Source organism: Gossypium hirsutum, chromosome A08 (genome assembly GCF_007990345.1).
Source record: "Gossypium hirsutum isolate 1008001.06 chromosome A08, Gossypium_hirsutum_v2.1, whole genome shotgun sequence".
Lineage (NCBI taxonomy): Eukaryota > Viridiplantae > Streptophyta > Magnoliopsida > Malvales > Malvaceae > Gossypium > Gossypium hirsutum.
Window position 1 is genome coordinate 18,418,841 of NC_053431.1, and position 24,036 is coordinate 18,442,876.

Sequence of the window (24,036 nt, forward strand, 5' to 3'; positions counted from 1 at the left end):
AATTAATAAGACTGACGAAACAATTAAACATTTACGCATGACATTTTATGTGTATCTTCTTTTGAAATATAAAGACTAATTTACTTATCTTTTAAATAAAGAAGACAAAATATAATTTCACTCTTAATAAAAAAACTTTCATAATATTTTTACTATTTCTTGATATAAATGGTGGAATTTGTTTTTTCACATATGCTAAGAGGAAACTTTTTGTATAAATAAAATTTAATGAAAAATTTATCCGTTGGTAATTTACATATCTTTTCTATTATCTTTCAATTTTAAAATTATAACTGCTGACTAAATAAAACTGTTATTTAAAAAGAATTTAAGGTAAACAAAAGCTTGGTAGAGATTCTTTTAATAGTAGAAAATTTGCAGCGTGTATTTTAATTGAATTAAAGAAGTAATTAATAAAATAAAGAACAAAATGCTTTAACCACACAGTGGCAATTTCGTAATTTTAATAGTCTTGAAACCTCATTCTCTGCCCACCTCACTCCACCAATAGCAGTTAAAAGGAAAAAAAAAAAAAAGGAAAAAGATAGAAGGGAAGAGACCATAGCTGTGGGTTGTAAACTTGTGTTTTTTTCTTAGCTTTACTCTCTTTTTTGCTTCCTTTGATGCTAAGTAGCTTAAAGTAGCCGCCCTTCTGTTTCTCCCTCTCTATATCTGGTTTTCTCTTCTCTCTTAGGGTTTTTCTCTCTGTGAGCTCTCTTTCTAGTTTTGCTTTCTAATTTTCTCCTCACATTACCTTTACTGTTTCAGTGTTTACCCTGTTCCTGTCTATGCAGGTGATTTAATAGCTTAAAATCTTCTTTCTAGTGACCTGGTACTTCACTCTCTTTTCCCAGCTACTTTATTTTATGATGTTCGATTAAGGTTTTACTTTGCTTGGCCTGTTTTTTACTCGATGTTACTGTAGTTTTTTGCTCTCGCCAGTCTTTTTCTTCTCGTTTGAATGCCAGATTTACTTGCTTTTGCTTTCTAGGCTTCTGAAAATTTCCCGTTTTGTTTTGCTTTTTTTGGTTTCTGGGTGTTTAAGTTGAGCTAGGGTTAAATTTTGGTTCTGATGTTGTATGTTTCTAAAAGGATGGTATAAGATGAAAATGATGTTTTTTTTTATGTTGCAGGGAAGTGAGTGTTTTTTCCCTTTTTTCTGTTGAGATTCTGGGTGGAAGACGAGGGCAAAAATGTCCTCGAGCAGGGGGTCAGATCAATCACAGCCGATGAGGCGGATCACACGAACACAGACTGCTGGTAATCTCGGAGAGGCCGCTTTTGATAGTGAGGTGGTGCCATCTTCTCTTAGCGAGATTGCACCCATTCTCCGTGTTGCCAATGAGGTTGAATCAAGCAACCCAAGGGTGGCTTACCTCTGTAAGTTTTTGCTTTAGTTTGCTTTCCTAATATGATTATGGGTTTTTTATGTGATTTTTGATTAATGCTGTTACTTGCCGTATTATTATAGCGTTTGTTTCTAGCTGTTAATATGAGCTAGCCTTATACCGGAGCAGTTCTGAATAACAGGAAATCTAACCAGCTTTGTTAATACTTATTGTGTACTGCTGGATATACATTCTGTGTTATTGCACATGCCAATGAAGATATACATAGGGTTTTGTTTCTTGACTGGTGCACACTGTTTTCTACTTCACTGTGTTAATTATTTTGTGGTACTACTGCTTTTATTTGCATTACTTTCTTGTTATGATACTTACTCTGGTTAGAAACATATGCCTTGCTGGCTCTTGGGTTATTTCCAATTATATATTGTTTAAAAATGGATTTTTTGGTCTTATTGTTGCTATATTAGGAGTATCTCGAAAAAAAAAAAGACCTTATTTTGTTCCCCTTTATCTGTTACAAAATAAGTAGCAAGAATTGGAACTCTGAACCAAACTGTTTGTGAAATTTTCTAGTGTTGGAGTTATTTCGCCCAGATGGTCAAGAAATAGTACTTTTTCCTGTTTTATGTCCTCAATACCTTAAAATGATACTTTTCAGAGTGCGGTAATTTAGTGTATGTTTGACATCCGTACATACTTAGTTTTGCTTTGGGGCTGATATATCAAATTCTACATTTTATGTTTTTAACATACTTTTTACATCTATAAACATGTTTATTTATATGTCTATTTTCAGTTATAAGCATCTTGGATTTGCTTATTTCATTTCATTCTTGCTCTAATCTGCTTCTTGCTTCATGGTTACTTGCTGTGTGATTCTGTCATATTATCTGCAGTCTTCAGTAGAATTTATGCTATTTTTTGTAGGCCGATTCTATGCATTTGAGAAAGCTCACAGGTTGGATCCCACTTCTAGTGGACGTGGCGTTCGCCAATTTAAAACTGCACTCCTTCAGCGTCTCGAAAGAGTGAGTATAGTTGTGTTCTCATCTAAAGATTTTGCTTAGCATATTTTGGAAAGGCCTTTGAAATATAGAAATGTTTTTGCAATTTGTGTAGATTAGTGTGACAATAATGGTGTGGTCTATAAGCATTTGCATTTAATTATCTTTGGTCACTTTACTTTTATCATACTGTCAAAAAATTGTATTTTGTTAAACATGTTCTTAGAGTAAGAGTTGCCACACTGAAATTAAGCTGCTTTATGCAAGAGGGGGGGGGGAGAACACAGACCGTTTTATAATAAATTTTTTTCTTCTTGTTAGAATTGTTCTTTAGAACTTTGGGATCAGTTGAAAGTCGGTTTCAGGTTTTTGGCTTCTTTCATATGAATGTGATTTACCATTCCTGCAGCTTAGGTTTTGTTTTGTTTTTGTTTTGTTTTTTTTTTTTTTTGAGAAATCTATGCGTGCCAAAAGGATTTTCACAAATTGGCTAATTGAGAATGAGCTTATGTGCTTGTTCAATTTCACTTGTATTATAATTCCTCTGAGGTTCCATGTTAAACTAACTCTAAATTACTGTCTCTCTTTTTCCTTTCTCCCATGCATGGGATGCATCTGTTGTTACATTGTTTGTCCTTTTTGCTTAATGAATTTTTGTGCTTATTTATTTTTATGGAAACTTATGTTAGCTCATACATAACTTTGCATTGGAGGCTGTGTGTTGATAACCCCAAGGGTGATTATATTTCCAATAGTGATTTGTGAGTTTTGACATGAGACTTAGCAGTGACAACTGACATTTATTGTTCATGAATCGTAACGAATTGCTTATATTTCCCTGGAACATAGAAAAGGGCATGCAATATTTGTTTAAAAATAATCATGGGCTGGAATTTTCATGTTAATTTATCCGATACTTAAGGGGTTTTAGAAAAACATATTATTTTGTTTGATCTTATGTAGTTCTTAGAAGTTACCATATTAGACTATCAAAGCTTCCTTGCATGTCTTCATTTGTACATGTTTAATACTTCTAGTTCTTCACATCCTTTTTTTTGTTATTGGTCTTATGAAGAGATATGATCTTATTATTACAGGAGAACGATCCAACCCTACAGGGAAGGGTTAAGAAAAGTGATGCTCGTGAAATGCAAAGTTTTTATCAACACTATTACAAAAAATACATCCAGGCCTTGACAAATGCTGCCGATAAGGCTGATCGGTAAGTCATCATATTACATGGTTATATTTTTAGTATTTAAGTTGTTTGGATGATTGTTGTGGAATTTTATTCATAATTTTCCATTTGATGGTAAATTTTTTGTTCCTTTGTAGGGCACAACTCACAAAAGCATACCAGACTGCAAATGTTCTCTTTGAGGTTTTAAAGGCTGTCAATTTGACGCAGTCTATTGAAGTTGACCGCGAGGTGAAACTCTTCTAGATTTCTTGACCTGTTATCATTTTTTGATGGTGTCTTGTTTGATTTAGATATCTTTCACTGGCTAAGATTAATTTACTATAAACTTATGAACAATTTCAAAATTCTGTATGCGAAGGATGTTATAACTATTAAGGTTTATGCAGATTCTGGAAGCTCAGGATAAAGTAGCAGAACAAACACAAATTTTGGTCCCCTACAACATCCTTCCGCTTGATCCTGATAGTGCAAACCAGGCTATTATGCAATACCCTGAGGTATGTTCTGAATTTGTATTTTTTAACTAACAATTTACTTTTCCTTTTTTACATTCTGTTTTTTACCTAAATGCAGATCCAAGCAGCTGTTTATGCTCTTCGTAATACAAGGGGTCTTCCTTGGCCCAATGATCACAAGAGAAAGAAAGATGAAGACATTCTAGATTGGCTTCAAGAAATGTTTGGGTTTCAGGTGAAAAATGAACTAACTAGAGTAAATTAACAATAGAATACTGTTCAAGAGTCGGTTCAGTATGTTTTTTGGACCTATACTCATATCTCAGTTGTGATCTCTTCAGAAAGATAATGTGGCAAATCAAAGGGAGCACCTGATCTTATTGCTTGCAAATGTCCACATACGGCAATTTCCGAAGCCTGATCAACAACCCAAGGTTTGCTTGTCAAGTGGATAATTTTGTTTTTCTTTGTTAGCATGAACTTTCTATGAAAAAATGGGAACAGTGATAGTTAGGTTTATCCCCTTTTTGTCTTATGTATTGCCAATTTCATTGGTGAATTTTTATCCAAACTATGTGTCTTTCTGTCCCTAAACTTTTACTGGGGTGAATTAGTATTATGGGGCTATTGAGTTTGATCCAATAACCAAAAGGGCATTATTAGTTCTATGTGTATGTGTATGTGCATATGCATATGCTCTCTCTCTCTCTCTCTCTCTCTTAATATATTTGATTTTAACTAATGTTGGTATATAATTATGTTTTCTCTCTCCATTTTCCTTTCTTTCAAAATAATTTTTCAACCTTATCTCATAGATCTCTATTGGAGTCCTTTTGTGGTGTCATTCTTGGCACTACCAAGTGAGCGATATGGTTTTTCCTTTTCTTCCAAAACTGTTATGGGTGCTGTTTGTTAAATTGAAATAAATTAAGCATTGATTTGAAAATTAGAAGGGCTAAATGTATGATATGGTAATTCTTTTTGTAAGCTACTGAAAATTTAATTTTAAGTAGATTCTGTATTTGACCTTTCATAAGAGAGATAATTTTAGAGGTATCTTTTCATTTGATCAGAAGTCAAAAAGGGAAAATAAGTGTGGTTAGTAGGAACATATAAGATTAATGTAATTGAATAACAGAATTTTCCTTGAATTAAAGGAACTTAATGCATTAAGTAGTTTCTAGCTGCTGTAGGTTTTTCTACAGTTTCTGTTCTTAAATCTTTCATTAAATCATATCTAAAATGAGTTATAAAGATCTTCGAAAAAAATTATTGAAAATTTAAACTTGCAAAGGTTTATCAAAGCTGTAGTGATGATTTATGAACTATCACAGGAAAGCATAAAACGAGTAAATCCTCCAGACATAATCTAACTTCTCAAAGAGAAAAGATGCAAAATTCTTGATCTTGGTCTGTTAACAAAATGTTTTGGATCTTATCTACTTGCTTGAATTTTGATGCTTTTATGTGGATAAAAATTGCGACTTTTTTTCTTGCACAGTTGGATGACCATGCACTGACAGAAGTGATGAAGAAACTTTTTAAGAACTACAAAAAGTGGTGCAAGTACTTGGATCGCAAAAGTAGTCTTTGGTGAGACGCTAAGCTATTATCAAGCAGTCATGCTATGAAATAAGTTAATATCAACATAAATAGGTTCCCATATTTTTCTGTCTTAATTCTTCTTGATATTTAAATCTGCAGGTTGCCCACCATTCAGCAGGAAGTGCAACAGAGAAAATTATTGTACATGGGTCTGTACCTTTTAATATGGGGTGAAGCTGCAAACTTGCGGTTCATGCCAGAATGCCTTTGCTACATCTATCATCATGTATGCTCTAAACACTGTTCTTCCCCCCCCCCCCCAAAAAAAAATCATAAATGTGGCCACTCATCACTTTTTAGGGTTTTAACTAAATGGGGTTGGACTTGTCTATAGTGTTTATGGAGATAATAGTCATTTTCTTTTGACCCAACTGCTCTTTCCCGTATTATTAGCATTATTTAGATTGACTTCTATAAGAAAAAAAATAGCAACTGATATGAAGTTTGTTCTAAGAGTTTGCTTTTTATTCGATAGAAATCTTGTTTTTGCGGAATTGGACATTATCATACTTGAATGTTTCAATTGGTGCCTGGATGGTAGATGTCAAATTAGAATAGGTCATCCTTTGATAGTATCACATTGCACTTTCGCTATTTAGAAGAGGTTATCAAACCTAATGCATGATGCGAGGTTTGATAAAATGTTAGTTCATTGGAGCCAAAAATGGTAATATGCTATTGGGGTTTTGAATTGCATCTGGTGCTAATTTCTATTAGTTTGAATGATGATTGCCAATAACTGATACATTTGTAAAATTGGTTAAGTCATTGTGCTCAAGTTTTCATGTGTATGTAGCAGTAATTTTTATTGATGAATTGAGTATTGTTATTGCATACATTGGCTAAGTCTGGGATTGTGATGTCTTATTTTTAATTTAATTCTTTTTACTTAGATCTAGTTGTTATTACTATTTCAAAGCCTAGTTTTCTCATTGCCTAGTTTGCTATGTTGTTGCTACTTTTTCTATTTTTAATGATGCAAGATTGTTTAAATTGCTAATATTGGTCCCATACATATAAGAGAGCATGTAAGTAATATGTCTCACATTGGCCAAGTTTGGGATTGTTGTATCTTATATTTAAGTTAATTCTTTTCACTTTATCTAGTTGTTGTTACTATTCATAACCCAGTTTGCTTGTTGACTAGTTTGTTATGTTTGTTGTTGCTACTCTCTATTTTTATTGATGCAAGATTGTTAAATTGCTAATATTGGGCCTACATATGAGAGAGTGGGCAAGTAATATATCACACATTGGGTAAACTTGGTGTTTCATAGAAGAGAGAGTGCAAGTAATATATCACATGTCAGTAAACTTGGTGTTTCATATAAGAGAGAGCAAGTAATACGTTTGGAAATTTTAACAATCAAAGCAAGTTGTCCCCCATTATTGACCTCTCCAAGAGGGATTCTTCTGCCTATGTTTTAAATTCATGCCATGAAGTAGGATTTAGGATTTTATCCACTTGTCTGCTAAACATCAGGTACTTACAATGTCATAGGTCTATCATTCCTAAATTTGAGGCAAATGAAGATGGTGTTTAACACAAATTTTATGATGATTAAGTTTTAGATGTTTTTGGGATCTTTAAAATGAATGAGAATGGTAAAAATTGAATCTTAATGATTAAGTTTGGGATCTCCTGGGGATTCTTTAATATAGTTGAGTTCTCATGGTCCATTCTGATTTGGTTTCAAGTTAAATGCCTTGTTATTTGTTTGATTGGACAAGCTAATATAAGTTCTGTCAGCCCATATTTCAATAGTGTTAGTGAAATGACATTGTTTCCATGATTTAGACATTGGTGTCCACGGGTTGACTGTCTGCCATAGGCGTTAGCCTGGCCTGATTTGTGCGTTTGGGCTTGGACATAGGTTTTTAGGCTTGAGCCATCCTGAATTTTTTTTATTATAAGTAAAAACATGTTTATTTAATTTTAATTAGAAAGCTTCTTTTGAAATGTTAATAATACAATATTTTATTGGTTTAACATAACCGGTATGTAAATTGATAAGCCTGTCTCAGTCTTGACTTTTAAATTGAAAGGTTTAGCATATGTGACCTAGCCTGATCCATGGACACCTCAACATGTGGCTTGTCAATGTTAATAAAAGAAGACTAGCCTTGTAATTTGTTTCCGTACATAGTGACGTTTTCGATGTTGTTTCTTCTACTTGTCTTGGACTGAATTTATGTAATGTCTATATAACCTGGTTTGTGTCTCTGGCAATAATGTTTTCTGATAGATGCTTTCCCAGATCTATTTTAATTTTGTAGATATTAAATACTTCTATCCTTTGTTTACTGTAGATGGCATTTGAACTTTATGGTATGCTGGCGGGAAATGTCAGTCCACTGACTGGAGAGAATATCCAGCCAGCCTATGGAGGAGAGGAGGAAGCTTTTCTGAAGAAAGTTGTTACACCTATCTATGAAGTTATTCGAAGGGTATCATATGCATTTCCTGTCTACTTTTGCTCTCTCTCTCTCAGAGTTTGTGTGCCATTTTAGTAAAAAAGGTGATGATGTTGGAGAATTCATTTTCTGACTGTGAAACAATTGACTTTCACTGCAGGAAGCTGAAAGGAGTAAACGAGGGAAATCAAAGCATTCACAATGGAGAAATTATGATGATTTAAATGAATACTTCTGGTATGGAATTTTTATTTACAACTTTTATCTGTCCACACTGTTATACTCGGTGATTTATTTACCTTTGTTTAATTTTAGGTCTGTTGATTGCTTCCGATTGGGCTGGCCAATGCGTGCTGATGCTGATTTCTTTTGCCTGCCAATTGAACAACTTGTTGAAAAAAATGGAGTAAGCATATTTTTGGATATCTAGTCTTGCTTTTTCCCACCTAGGATTATTGCAGAACAGTTTTGGATATCAAACAGACCTCGCATTTGTTAAACAAAACGAAGGATGTTCAATTGGGAGTGAGGAGTATGTTTTAACTATGGTTCTCTGCTCTTGCATCTGGAGGTTTTGGACAATTAAATCTATTGTGGCAATTCAAGTGATTTTGCAAATTGTCCTATTATTGGTTCTTGCTTTGCATGTTTGCTTGGTTTACTTGGGTCATTTACTCTGTAGTGGACATTAGAGTTAAATAAATGTCAATCTCCTGTCTCTAATGAGTCTCAAATGTTCCGTTCCCTATTTCCTGTAATGGTATACAAGTCAGTCTTTTGATGGTGTTGTGGTCAAGGGAATTGAAGTATGTAGTCTGTAACTCCAACTTATGGTGGAGATTTCATGTTGTGTTGGTTGCTAAAAATAAGTTGGAAGGGCGCAATAATTGCACCTGTCTAATTGTTATTTACCAAGAATAATTTCTCTTATCATATTTACTGTTTAAATTTTGTGGCATGTGTGTAGGATAACAAGCCACAAGCTACTAGGGACCGATGGGTGGGGAAAGTTAACTTTGTTGAGATACGCTCGTTCTGGCATGTTTTTAGAAGCTTTGATCGAATGTGGAGCTTTTTCATTCTCTGCTTGCAGGTAAAACTTTGACACTCACAAATCATTTTCTTTCTTCCTTTGAGAATATTTTTGCCATGGTGTTGATATTGTCTGATTCGTGCAAGGTTATGATCATTGTTGCTTGGAATGGCAATGGTCAACCAAGTTCCATCTTTACGGGTGATGTGTTCAAGAAAGTGCTGTCTGTCTTTATTACTGCTGCTATATTAAAGCTTGGCCAAGGTGAGTGAATCCGGTTAATCCTATGTTATTATCTGTCATTATAGCTTTAGTTGTTGGCAATACAAGTTTTCATGATTAAGTGGAACAAACCTTTTAAATGGTAGAGAAGCCATTATTAAGGTAGAAAGAAAAGAAAGCATCCTGTTGCTTTCTGAATTCTGTGGTCTGTAGCATTAAGCAATTTTCTTTCTAACTCTAAAACCTTGTTCCTAGATCTCATGCATGGGTAACAATAAATATTTGTAGTTAGGAAACATTTACTGTGCTGGCAGATTTGCTTCAAGTCGGTAACTTTTTCTGCATGCTGAATTGTAACTTCAAGTAGATCACAGTTTCTTGGTTGTCTTAATGCAACTCCTCCTTGGTTATATATTGTAGACAATCTATTAGTACCGTACGGACTGTTTCTGGCATTCGAAGTGGCTAACCTTATGTTGTTTACATGCACATTGTTGGTTTAGCCTTTCCAATTTTCTCATCATCACTAATAATATGTTGATTAATGAAAGCCACCAATTTAAGGTGCTAAATACTACTGGGGTTATTTTGAAGTGCCAATTATCATTGAGTGTTTTTTTTTATGTCTGGTGTTTTAATCTGCATGCTTGTGTATCAATTAAGTTGGAATTTTCTTGTTTTACTGTGGGTCTATGCATACATGTTTAACACTTATTTGCACAACCTTTTCATCTTATTGCATACCAGCTACGCTGAAGTTTCTACTGATATTTATTTAATGTTTTGCAGCTGTCCTTGATGTAATCCTTAGTTGGAAAGCACAGCAGAGCATGTCATTTCATGTTAAGTTAAGATACATATTGAAAGTTGTTTCAGCAGCTGCATGGGTGATTGTTCTGCCGGTTACTTATGCTTATACTTCAGACAATCCTTCAGGAATTGCGCGAACAATCCAAAGCTGGTTTGGCAGTGCCTCAAGTTCACCTTCCTTATTCATTTTAGCTGTTGTGATTTACTTGTCACCAAATATGCTGGCTGCAATATTGTTTCTCTTTCCGTTTGTTCGTCGATTCCTTGAAAGTTCACACTACAAGATTGTGATGCTTATGATGTGGTGGTCACAGGTAGAGATAACTTCTCTTATATCATCATCTTCTCTCAAATTTATTTCTTCTCTGGTTCACTTATTCCCTTGCTTGAATCTTTCAGCCTCGTCTCTATGTTGGTAGGGGAATGCATGAGAGCACATTTTCTCTCTTCAAGTAAGAGTTCAATGCTTGTAGGATCTACCAATTTGCTTTTGTGACCACTATTTGAGATACTTGATTTCTATTTGTATTTGAACTTTCAGGTATACAATGTTTTGGGTCCTACTTATCATCACTAAGTTGGCATTCAGTTATTATATTGAGGTGTGCCCTCCATTCATTTCATTCTAAACTGCCACATACAATCATACTTCCTTTCTTTTCTTTCCACTGATCATTAATCAATCAAAATATTGGTACCAAAAGGCTGGCCATGATTAAGATGATTATGATCCTATGAACTTAAGCTACCTAGAATCACTTCCATTGGTGTTTCTTTTGTTTTAATTCTTAAAAAAGATCTTTTTCATCTTCCTTCTTTGATTAGCATGTCAGATTTGATGTGTTTTTAGAGACTGAATAATCCATCACCTCTTCCTTTTGGTGTTACAGATAAAACCTTTAGTTGGTCCCACAAAAGCTGTTATGTCTGTTCGGATAACGCGTTTCCAGTGGCATGAATTTTTCCCCCAAGGTATGAATCTTAAAATATGTCATTCCATCATCTTTTCGACTTTTCGAGAACATGGAAGTTCATTTCTTGATTTCTTTTATTGCAGCAAGGAACAACATAGGCGTTGTGATTGCTCTTTGGGCTCCAATCATTCTTGTATGGCATATCTCTTGATCATAATTGATCCATTTTTTTCTGTCATTACTTGGCTCTGATAGTTCAAGGTCTAATTTGCTGGTTTTTACTTTTCAAGGTCTATTTTATGGATACCCAGATTTGGTATGCAATATTCTCTACACTATTTGGAGGTATTTATGGTGCATTTCGACGCCTTGGAGAGGTAAGTGGAGCTTTACATAACTAGTTAGTTGTTACCACTGTTTTTCTATTACTTTTTCCTAGCGAGGTTATTTTTCAAATTTTCCAATGAAAATGTCTTGGTTTTGCCAAGCATTTTCCTGAAACATGCCCTATGGTGGTGGTCAACCATTTCTTTGCTCTGTTCACCTGTTTTATGTAGATGATGGAGAACACATGGCATCTTTCTATTTTGTAAACTTCACGTAATGAAAAGTGGCAGTTTCTTTTTAAATATTTCGAAAACCCCTTCATTCTCGGCTTCTTTATAATTATCATAGAAACTCTTTAGAACCTATATTAGTTGTTTTCCCTTTCCAGTGTTTGTACGTTTATATTATTTCTATATTTTTGTTTTGAAATCCAGATTCGAACATTAGGAATGCTCCGGTCTCGTTTTGGATCATTGCCTGGTGCTTTTAATGCCCGCTTAATTCCAGGGGATAAGAGCGAGAAAAAGAAAAAAGGATTTTGGCTTTTTTTCTCTCGCAGCTTTGGGCAGGTCAAATCTCTTTAATATTATATACTATAAACTTTGATCTCTCTGAGTTTTTGGCTGAAGAATCACAAAATACACTTTCCATCTAATACTGTTCTATTTCTCAGCCACGGTCTAATAAAGAGAAAGAGGCGGCAAAATTTGCTCAGTTGTGGAACAAAATAATCAGTAGTTTTCGGGAGGAGGATCTTATAAGCAACAAGTATTTACACTCTGTGCTTCATGTTATATATGTGTTACATTCATCTTACTGTTTCTATGTATTGAGCTTGTTTCATTTTTAGGGAGATGAATCTGTTGCTTGTTCCCTATTGGGCAGACCGTGATTTAGATCAAATCCAGTGGCCACCTTTTTTGCTTGCTAGCAAGGTTTGCTTCGACCTGTTTTTCTCTGGTGATATTTAGAGTTGAGTATCTTGATTTTAGCTGTGTATTTTCATGTAGATCCCAATAGCATTAGACATGGCCAAGGACAGTGATAGTAGGGATAGAGAGCTGCAAAAGAGGATTGAAGCTGACCCTTACATGTTCTGTGCAATTCGTGAATGCTATGCTTCATTCAGAAGCATTATTAGGTTTCTAGTTGAAGGGCAGCGTGAGAAAAGGTAAGCTTCTCTTTAACTTAGAATGTTAACCAAATATTTAGTTAATCTGCAATTTCCTCTTGTTGGAATTATTACTTTGTGAAGCATATTGTTGCTTAATTTCATTTGTATTGATTCTAATGTGTTTCCAGAGTTATAGATGACATATTTTCCAAGGTTGACAAACGTATAGCCGATGGTAGTCTGATTAAGACTTACAAAATGAGTGCTCTTCCTAGTCTCTATGACCACATTGTGAAGTTGATAAAACTTTTGGTAATATTCGAGAATTAAATTGGTTTAAGTAGATTTAATTCCTATTGCATTTGGGTGTAATAGGAAGTCCTAAAATAAGCATGTTGGTTTTTGCAGTTGGAAAATAAGCAGGACGAAAGGGGTCAAGTGGTACTTTGTTTCCAGGACATGCTGGAGATTGTGACAAAGGACATAATGGCGGAGGAAGAATTCTCCAGGTTTGGCATCTTCATGTGATTGTCTCCTCAAACACAAGTATGTTCTAGTGCCATAACTTACTATTATTTTATTTTATTTGATCCTTTCTCCTCTAAAGCTTGGAACATGGAGGGTCTGGGCATGATGGGATGATTGATCCACTTCATCAATTATTTGATACAAAAAAGTTAGATCAGTTATTTGCTTCTACTGGAGCTATCAAATTTCCAACTCCTGTTTCAGAAGCATGGAGAGAAAAGGTGAGCTCTTTGTTATGCTTTTCTGATTATTTGAGTGGTTTATCCCATATCAGTTGAGTATTAGGTTCCTTGTGGTTTTGTATTAAAGTTGGGCTCCTGCAGCTCTTGCCAAATGGTTTTAGGTTGGATGTTGAACATGGTATTAGTGCCTTGCCCTACCCTATGTGATGTTGATGATCCTTGGTGAGGTTGTCCTTGTGTTGGCACTGTGAGCTACACATGAGTGGGAGTGTTAGTGCTGTTAGCCCACATTAATTGAGTATTGGGTTTCTCTATGTCTGTGACTTCTATTAAATTTCGGTCCCTTCACCCACTGGCAATCGGTTTTAGGTTGTATGCTTAATGTTCCTATTTTTTTTTTTGTAGATCAACCGGCTCTATTTATTGCTTACCACAAAGGAATCTGCAATGGATGTACCCTCTAATATAGATGCTAGGAGGCGAATTTCTTTCTTCTCAAATTCTTTGTTTATGGACATGCCTGCTGCACCTAAAGTTCGCAATATGCTTTCTTTCTCGTAAGCTTTCTCCTAGATTCATTGTTTCATTCTAATACTATTGTTTACTCTTTGTTATACATCTAATTGGTTTATAACTAAATAATATATCATGTTGTTGATTGGATAGGAAATTGGGAGAGCTTTCTTGTACTACTTTTTAATGCAATTATTAATATATAAATTGGGTGTTCCGTTGCAACAGAGCCATTTGTTTTGTTTGTTTTACAGTAGAGATCTCCATTTTATTTGTATTTGGGCTGTTCTACCTATGGAAATAAATAGATTGGTTGACTTTAGAAAAAGAGAGAAGCTTTTTCTATGCTTTGAAAAAAAAAAATATATATTCTAAATAGGAGTAGATTAGACAAATTGGGCATGCCAGCTATCATCTATGACATTGATCAATGCCTTGCAAAAGTATTGTTCTAGACTGAGTTAAACTAGCTCAATTTTCAGCAAAATGTTAGGATATTCATAGTAATATAATTGCCATTTATTTAGTTATTCATAGTTAGCACAAACTACCTAAAGAGTTAAATACTTAAAATTACTATTTTTAAACCCTATGCTTTGCCACCTATCTGTCTATTACTCTTCCATGGAATGGAAGGTCTTTTGGTGTATGTTTTTCCTTTTATTTTCTCCCTTTTCCTTTTTATTTTTCCTATTCTTGTTTTGTTACTATTATTTACACCAACTGTTCTGTAATAACACAATAGAAAGATCAATAGAATAACGAAGTAAAACTCTTTGTGGTTTTACCTTAAATGTTTCTGTCTTTTACCTCTTTTAGAATCGGCTTTCTGTAACAGAGTGTTGTCAGGGGTGTAAGGTGCAAAAATAAGTGCTAGCCTGAGTGAAGTAAAAGCACAATATGTGTATTTATACGTTTTTCTGTGTCTGTATAATATAGCATAAGACATTAGTAAACTCTAAAGTATGATCTATATCTACAAAACATTAAACTTTTTTATTGGTCAATGTACATGATTTCTTATGGTCCATGTTTGTTGTTGAATACTCAAATATTGAGAAGCATAGAGTTTAATACTATCCTTTTCTTACTGGTAAAGGTATAATTGATGAAAAATTGAAAAACAAAAGAAATTAAAAAGATCTCAATGACGTGGGCTTTTTATGCCTATTTCCTTACTAAAGAAAGTGCCTAGGAGCAACAGGCATGCACCTGATTAAATGGGCCTTGCCCGAAAGGGTTTGAGGCACTTTTGTTGTCTGGTGCTGAAGTGCAACGCTGTCATAGGCATGTCTAAAGCTCATGCCTTGACTAAACTGCATCAAATAATGTAATTGCATTAAAAATAAACAAGTTGACATATTGAAATTTATAAATTTAAGAACCTAATTAATTCCATTCCTGTCTTAAATAATGTAATCGCATGAAAAATTAAATAACTTAACAAAATGAAATGTATAAAGTTTAAGAATATATTAATTTACTTAATTATTAATATTCATTTTGGCCATGCTTATCAAGTTGGTTAAAATTGTAAACTGTAAACTCCCTTGCAATTGAGTTGACCTTCATAAGTTGCTGTAGTTGTAATTGTTGAACCGCTGGTTAAGTACCTCAAATGAGTTATTGTTCCCCATTTATCTGGTAAAATTTTATACTTATCATTATATCAATCTATCTAATTGTTGAACCTCTGTTTTCTTTTTTGTAGTGTTTTAACTCCTTACTACACAGAAGAAGTTCTCTTCTCCTTGCAAGAATTGGAAGAGCCAAATGAAGATGGTGTTTCCATTCTGTTTTACTTGCAGAAAATCTTTCCAGGTTTACACTCGCTTGTATGCTGCAAATGTTAAATCTATGCACTGTTTTTAAGTTGTGGCTGATTGCCATTAATAATTTCCAGATGAATGGAATAACTTTCTTGAAAGGGTGGAACGAAACAATGAAGAAGAACTTAAAGAATCTCCTGAATTACAAGAAAAACTTCGTCTGTGGGCATCATATAGGGGGCAAACTTTAACAAGAACTGGTCCTCTTTCTCTCTCTATATATGTGTGTGTGTGTGTGTGTGTGTGTGTGTGTGTGTGTGCCTGCTTGTTTTGGCACCTGCGGCTGTGTTTGCGATTTGTTTCCATTTTTCTAGACTAATAGAGCACTATAAATGGCAGTTAGAGGTATGATGTACTATCGAGAAGCATTGGAGCTTCAGGCTTTCCTTGATATGGCCAAACATGAAGGTATATGTTCCTGTTTCCCGTAAACTTCCGGTATAATTGATTGTACACTGCTAATCACTAATTAGTCGTACATATTGATTACAAATTTATCTGCTTGTAAGAATTATTAGCGATCTGAGATTTGTTCAATCTTACATTGTTTTAATTTCCACCTGCTTAGATTTGATGGAAGGCTATAAGGCCATAGAACTAAATACAGAGGATAGTAAAGAGAACAGATCACTGAAGGCACAGTGTGAAGCTGTAGCTGATATGAAATTTACATATGTGGTGTCTTGCCAACAATATGGCATTCAGAAGCGATCTGGTAGTGAGCGTGCACAGGACATTCTGAGGCTTATGACAAAGTGAGCATGCTAACTTCCATTAGTAGTAATTGAAGATTTCAGTTGCTTAACAAGTGTACATATTTTTCATTAAGTGGAGTTTATTGGCAGATACCCATCACTCCGTGTAGCATATATTGATGAGATTGAACAACGTAGTGAGGATAGGTCGAAGAAGCTTAATGGCAAGGTTAATTATTTCTCAGTGCTAGTGAGGGCTGTGCCGAAATCCATTGATTCTTCAGAGCAAAATCTAGACCAGGTAAATGCAAAACCATGGTTTCAATATCATATGTTGCTAGCTATTAGATTGTTGTTTGTGTTTCCTGGGGATTATTTAAGAACAGTGGAATAGTTCAGGGCTTTCATAGTATTTTAGCCCATTTTGACATATGGCCATACATGTAGAAGTTAAGAAGCCGTTTCAACATTTTGTTAGTAGGTCCCCTTTGACGGATCTGTAAGAAGATCAATGACCATTCTTGATAGAAATACAATATTGGCATTTAAATTGCATCTTGCCAGATGTTTATTTGGTTTATCAAACATTGGTTAGATGACAGAGAGGTATCATCTGATACGTGCTCTTAATATGCCTGCTCTTCTAGTGACAGCTTTAAAAGATTGAATTTGTTGCTTCGGGTATGCATTTTGTTCTAGAACCTTCATGTTGGTTATTTAAAATTTTAAATTCAGTGCATTTTTATCACTTGATTGTTCGAAGTGCGCAGTTTTAAATATCCACTTTCAATTTGGATATCTATCACTCTCTCTGCATCCTAAAGCTTTTCATTTTTTAATTATCTTTTCATTATGATCATTTCTGTAACAGGAAATTTATCGGATAAAACTTCCAGGACCTGCTATCTTGGGTGAAGGAAAACCAGAAAACCAAAACCATGCTATTATCTTCACACGAGGAGAAGGCTTGCAGACAATAGACATGAACCAGGTTGCTATTTATCGTGTTTTTACTAAACATCATTGTTCATGATGCTGCCTTCTATTATTTTATTGCTCGTTCTCATGGGATAAAAATACCTTTCCTTTTTTTGAATGCATTGCAAAGGATAATTGCGTTTCTATCTTTTCTTATTGTATCACATAGGATAATTACATGGAAGAGGCCTTGAAAATGAGGAATTTGTTGCAAGAATTCCTCAAAAAGCATGATGGTGTAAGATACCCAACCATACTTGGGCTCAGAGAGCACATATTTACTGGAAGGTATACTGGCAGCCTGTTTTTGCTATATTATTAACTATTTCTTTTTCATAGGTTGTTGATACTCTATTGTTTGGTGCAGTGTTTCTTCTCTTGCATGGTTTATGTCAAATCAGGAGACCAGTTTTGTTACTATTGGTCAGCGACTGTTAGCCAACCCTCTAAAGTAAGCTATTTTGTTAGACCTTTCAGAGTTATAATACTTTTATATTTGTTCAGTGGGGTGGTTGTTGGGATTTTAATCTCTTTTTGAAAAAGATAAGTGTGAATTCTTAGATATGCTTGTTCCTTTGGAATACATGATCAATTTACCCTTCCCCCTCTTCTAGAAGAAAACTAAGGACAATCTTTTTGAGCTAGTGATTAGTTTTTTAAGTTGGATATCGGACAAGGTGTTAGAGCCCAGGTTATTGTTGCTCTTTATTTTTTTATTTTTTGTTTCATTTTTGTTCTTTTATATTCATGACCACATTGTAGGCCTATTTTTTTGTCATTAGTGTTGAGCCTAGAGAGATTTTGTTAAATGGTATTATCAAAATTTGATCAAGTCTAGGAGTTGGTGTTGAGCCTATTGGATGTGAAGAGTTAAAATGGTAATATCCAACGTTGATTAAGTTTGAGAGTTTGTTGTGTGGGCCACTTTATTAACAATAAACATGAGAACAATCCTAAATAGATTTTTTTAGGGTTGCTTAAATGCATTTTGTGAAGCATCCTACCTAAAACTACTTGGTTTTAGGTGGTAGCCCAACTTTAATATAAGGCCACAAGAAGCCTAATATTTATGTGGGGTAACACCACTTATGTTAAGGCAGGAACAGTAGAACACACCCGGGCTTTGATACTATGTGAAGTATAAAACCCTAAAATCAATTGGTTATAGCTAGAGGGGATACTCAATAGATGTGGGGATAACACCACTTAACAAATTCTAATTCTAGAGCTCAAACTGCATGCACGAATAGTTAACATTTCATTTGCAATTATCATTGTTAATTCTTATCTAAAATTCGTGCATTCCTTTTGGCTAAACCATAGAAATTGATCAAAGTTTTGGAGCCTTTTTTTGAATATGATTAAATCTTGATTAGATTTGAGCTAAGTTACAGAGTGGGAAAAGCTATACTTAATAAATGTGGGATAACAGGGATATCACTATGTAAAACATTCTAAATCTGGAGGTCATCGGCTTCTTGTTTATCTACTGTCAAATTATTATATATATTGGACAATTCGTCGCACTTAATTGTTTCTCTACTCTCAAATAAGATGTCATAAAATATCATCATTTTTTTTCATACTAATGGATCTTCCCTGTCCATGCTAGTATGGTACTGTGGGTTTTACTCCAAGCAAACAAAAAATGTTCTTTATCTTTGGCTCTCTTTACATTTTTAGTACATTCGGTTAACCAATGCTAGATCACTTGTGTGTTTCCTGTTTGTATAGGGTTCGATTCCATTATGGTCATCCAGATGTATTTGATAGGCTCTTTCACCTCACAAGAGGAGGTGTCAGTAAAGCATCCAAAGTCATTAATTTAAGTGAAGATATTTTTGCTGGTAGGAACGCCTTGATTTTTTTTAACTGGGTTTTGATTTTTTGCCTGACTTTGATTTGTAACTTATGTGATTTGATTGTGATTACAGGCTTCAATTCTACACTTCGTGAAGGCAATGTGACTCATCATGAATACATACAAGTTGGGAAGGGAAGGGATGTGGGTCTAAATCAGATATCTATGTTTGAGGCCAAAATAGCTAATGGAAATGGTGAGCAGACATTGAGTCGAGATATATACCGGCTGGGACATCGTTTTGACTTTTTCAGAATGCTGTCTTGTTATTTCACTACAGTTGGTTTTTATTTCAGTACTCTGGTAATTCCGCAAACTTTCCCCTTTTAACTATAGCTTTAAAATGTCATACAAACCAAACATCATTCTGTGTTCTTTGGCAGGTAACAGTGCTCACCGTCTATGTGTTCCTTTATGGGCGCCTCTATCTTGTACTCAGTGGCCTTGAACAAGGATTGAGTAGGGAACCAGCAATCCGTGATAATAAGCCTCTTCAAGTGGCTCTTGCTTCTCAATCTTTTGTTCAAATTGGATTTTTGATGGCACTACCCATGTTGATGGAAATTGGCTTGGAAAGGGGTTTCCGAACTGCATTGAGTGAATTTATATTAATGCAACTGCAACTGGCACCAGTATTTTTCACATTTTCTCTTGGAACAAAAACCCATTATTATGGAAGGACATTGCTTCATGGAGGTGCTAAGTACAGGCCTACAGGCCGAGGTTTTGTGGTGTTCCATGCAAAGTTTGCTGAAAACTACCGGCTTTATTCACGTAGCCATTTTGTTAAGGGTATTGAGATGATGATCTTGCTTATCGTGTACCAAATCTTTGGTCATACTTACAGAAGTACAGTTGCTTATGTATTGATCACTGCATCCTTGTGGTTTATGGTGGGCACATGGCTTTTTGCTCCCTTCCTATTCAATCCTTCTGGTTTTGAGTGGCAGAAGATTGTTGATGATTGGACTGATTGGAATAAGTGGATAAACAACCGAGGTGGTATAGGTGTACCTTCAGAAAAAGTTGGGAATCGTGGTGGGAAGAAGAGCAAGAGCATCTTCAATATTCTGGCAAGCGTGGTATTATTGCTGAGATATTGTTAGCTTTACGTTTCTTTATCTACCAGTATGGGCTTGTCTATCACTTGCATGTTACAAGGGAAACCAAAAGTTTTTTGGTAGGTTCCTCTCTATTTCCATGGCCATTTTCCCTTGATTTTCATCCTGATATATTTACACTGGGTATTTTCATTTCTCTTGTCACAGGTTTATGGTGCATCATGGCTTGTGATTGTTCTAATATTGTTTGTAATGAAGGTAGGTGACTAGTTAATAGTTTCTTATTATCTTCCTGAAGTTATTAGACTATGCATAAGTTCAGGTATTAATTTGGAACTGAATCATCTATCTTAATAATTTTTTCTTTTTTGTAGACTGTATCTGTTGGAAGGCGGAGGTTCAGTGCAAGCTATCAGCTTGTTTTCCGGCTCATCAAGGGATTAATATTCTTGACATTTGTGTCCATTCTGGTTATTTTGGTCACACTTGCTCATATGACAATTCAAGACATTATAGTGTGTATTTTTATCTTCATGCCTACGGGTTGGGGAATGCTCCTGGTAAGCTTGTCTCCTCTCTCTCTTACAGTTTTACAATCATATGGCAATGGTTAACTTGCATAGTTCTCTTTAGCTCTCAAATGCACTTTTTATATATTGAAGCTCAAAAGATGAGCTTCCACCATTATGCACTGCTGATTTCTCAAAAAAAATTGCCCTCTGAATAAGAATGCTTGCGGTTTGCTGATCTGGTATGGGTTGTTTTTCTAGAATCTATAGTGATCTGCTGCCACCTAAATGGTTCTTCAAAGCTATATAGTGATTTGCACCTAGAATGATTGTGCTCTTAAATGGTAAATGCAATGGGTCATAGTGCACCAGTTGCGCATTTCTTCTCTCTTGGCACTCATTTTAAAAAAGTCAACAAATTGATGAATGCTTGTGGAGACTAATAGGAGTTGGCAATCTAATCATTCGTGGTAATTTTACTTCATAATGGATGTTAATGCTGTTTTCATATCTGTCATCAGATTGCTCAGGCTTTGAGGCCTGTTGTTAAGAAAGCTGGCTTCTGGGGATCAGTTCGAACACTTGCTCGTGGATATGAGATTGTAATGGGCTTGCTTCTTTTCACTCCTGTTGCATTCCTTGCCTGGTTTCCATTTGTCTCTGAGTTTCAAACTCGAATGCTTTTCAACCAAGCATTCAGCAGAGGTCTGCAGATTTCACGTATTCTAGGCGGACACCGTAAAGATCGCACATCTCGTCACAAGGAGTAATATACTAAGTAGCCGCAGTTTGTAATTATATTGATGTTATTGATCCCTCGCATGAATTCAATCTTGAAAATCTCGTCAATTGTTGTAATTATATTATGGTTATGGATGTAAGAGGGGGCTTGGCAATTTTGGCATTTTGAATGGAACAGTCATATGATATGGGTGCCAATTGTTTAACCCTAGCATGGTTCTGAACAAAATTTGCAAGTTTTACCAATGTATTATTCTGCATATCTATTACTTTTGTCGGCTAAACGCCGCTGGGAAATAGGTATGAATGTTATGAATTGCTTTTTAAGGGCAGAGTCTTAGGCAATTCAATTCCCTTGCACCCTGCATTAATATTGTGAACAATAAAGCGTGCTTACGGGTTAGGTTTGGCTTAGCGGTGGCAAATAGGCGGGTTTGGTCATGTTTGGACCGAGTTGTCTTTGGATTTAGATTTTTGTGTTTATTCAAAAGAGATTAAGAATATTCTAGGACGATTGCATATCAATGACAAGTTCATTGGATGAGCATTAATTGAAAAGCTTCTCCAATGATATATAATTAGTGAGATAGTCATGGAATGATTTTGTGATTGAATGATAGTATAACTAATAGACAAAAAATTTAAAATTTAATTATAAATAATTTGAGTCCGAATATTTTATGGTCAATTCATCCTTCTAAATCAAATAATTGATGTTCGAAAATAGAATTAAATTAATTGGTCATTTTAAATTAATGAAATATGAAAATTAAATATATTTTTTATAGATTATTTTATGGAAAAATTGTCATGATTTTAATGAAATTAGAATTAGGTTGAGAAAATTATTTAATTGAAAAAATAAGTTATCTAATTAAATTAAATTAATAAATAATTTTTATTTTGAGAAATAAAAAAACATGTATTGGGTTAGAAGTGTTGGGTTTACAATTTAAAAAATGCATATAATTGGATTTGATTAGAGCTGATCATGGGCCGGGCGGTCCGGCTCGGCCCGAAGGCCCGCCTGAAAAATGGGAGGATTTGGGTAAAAATATAGGCCCGAAAAATGGGCTTGGGCAAAAAAACGAGGCCCGTTTAGAAAACAGGTCGGGCCTCGGGTAAGAGTTTTTTGGCCTGGGCTCGACCCGGCCCGGCCCGAATTATATATTAATATATATTTTTTATTTTTAAATTATTTTAAATTTTTAATATAACTATTTTTTATTATATTGTTAATTTGTGTATTGTTTTAAGAATTGTTTTAGTATTATTTTTATTTGTTTTAATATTTGTTTTTATGTTTTTAAATATATTTGATTTATTATATTTTTAAATTTTTTTATTTAATAATATAAGAAAAAAAAATTAATACGGGCCGGGCCGGGCCTGGCCGGGCTCGGGCTTAGTAATTTTATTTCGGGCCGGGCTTGGATAAAATTTTAGGCCCATATTTCGGGTCGGGCCGGGCCTGGGCCTAGTAGACGGGCCTAAAATTTTATCTTGGCCCGACCCGAACCCGGCTCGGCCCGGCCCATGATCACCTCTAGATCTGATACAGGAGGTTCAAAATCTCCTCATAATATATATGAGGGGTGGTGACCCTAACATATTTAACTAGGGTGTGTCGTCCCTTCTTTTAGTTAAATCAAAAGACCAATTTTTCTATTAAATTAATATTATTTGTGTCATTCTAATTTAACCAATATTTTTATTTTTCCTTATAAATTGATAGCACTGGTAGAGCTATTTACACAATAGTTTTTAATATTGTTGTTTTGCTCGAAAATATTGAGAATTTATTTTCTAAGTGTAAGTTTTATTTTCTGATAACAATAATTCTTTCAATTTCTATGTAGAGAGAATTACTATCCTACTAAATGTAAAAGTCGTTTTCAGTTTTGTGGTTGATTCATGATCGTTCAAGCCTATACTCGAAGCAAGTCGTTTTCAGTTTTGTGGTTGATTCATGATCGTTCAAGCCTATACTCGAAGCGATTCGTGATATGAGAATAGTGAAGGGTATTCGGTTGAAAGTCAAGAACTCTAGGATCCATCTCGTATAAAGCACAAATACTTTTTGGGAAAAGAATATTACTATAAAGAGCACAAGCCCAGTTAATTTTCAAAATTTTGATTTTCCATTGTGATAGAAAATTGTTTTTCAAACTGGATTTATTCCAACAGTATTAACTATTTTTAAGGACTTACTTTGTATTCACTTAGATTCTATGTTAGCAAGCCGAATTTGGTTTATGCTAAGGCTTATCTAGGTTTATATAATAAGAGCTTATTGAGTGCATTCTAATTTTTCCATTAAGGAATGTTTTTATAAGAGAGTGCCAACTTTTATTGTAAACATTGGTGAGGTGTTTAATGCCCAAGTTATCATGGGGAGGATTTGGAGGTTACTGTTCTAGTCTTTACGTACAAAGGTGAGATATCTATAATAGAGAGTAATAGAGTGTGATTCACTTGTTTTATTTGTGATAAAATGTAGTGGAATTACTCAATGAGCTAAGGTCCTGTGGCCACGAAAATTTTGCTTCCTGTGACCACTCATCTTGACATCAAATTGTATTTAATAGATTTCAAGAGTGCCTTTCTAAAAGACTACTTGAAAGAGGAGGTATATGTGGCACAATTGAAAGGTTTTGAAGACCTTACACATAATAAATATGTGTATAAAT

The 24,036-nt window shown here is 34.6% G+C and overlaps 1 protein-coding gene across 1 annotated transcript; it reads left to right on the forward strand.

Moving 5' to 3' along the window:
• The first annotated feature begins 540 nt into the window (after window positions 1-540).
• LOC107913032 (callose synthase 3) lies at window positions 541-21,678 on the forward strand. Its single transcript, XM_016841505.2, is given in 45 exon segments — window positions 541-707; window positions 795-832; window positions 1,134-1,380; window positions 2,277-2,377; window positions 3,451-3,575; window positions 3,689-3,782; window positions 3,941-4,051; window positions 4,128-4,244; window positions 4,351-4,443; window positions 5,511-5,602; window positions 5,714-5,840; window positions 7,925-8,062; window positions 8,190-8,266; window positions 8,345-8,435; window positions 8,997-9,122; window positions 9,209-9,326; window positions 10,074-10,408; window positions 10,494-10,546; window positions 10,636-10,696; window positions 10,985-11,066; window positions 11,152-11,201; window positions 11,299-11,385; window positions 11,770-11,904; window positions 12,009-12,103; window positions 12,186-12,270; window positions 12,346-12,506; window positions 12,638-12,761; window positions 12,858-12,958; window positions 13,057-13,198; window positions 13,565-13,716; window positions 15,384-15,493; window positions 15,576-15,701; window positions 15,841-15,909; window positions 16,070-16,256; window positions 16,347-16,497; window positions 17,068-17,187; window positions 17,344-17,462; window positions 17,542-17,625; window positions 18,909-19,021; window positions 19,109-19,338; window positions 19,419-20,058; window positions 20,061-20,215; window positions 20,304-20,354; window positions 20,471-20,656; window positions 21,127-21,678. Coding segments are annotated over 43 exon segments (5,850 nt in total). The 5' UTR covers window positions 541-707; window positions 795-832; window positions 1,134-1,193; the 3' UTR covers window positions 21,376-21,678.
• Window positions 21,679-24,036: the final 2,358 nt, after the last annotated feature.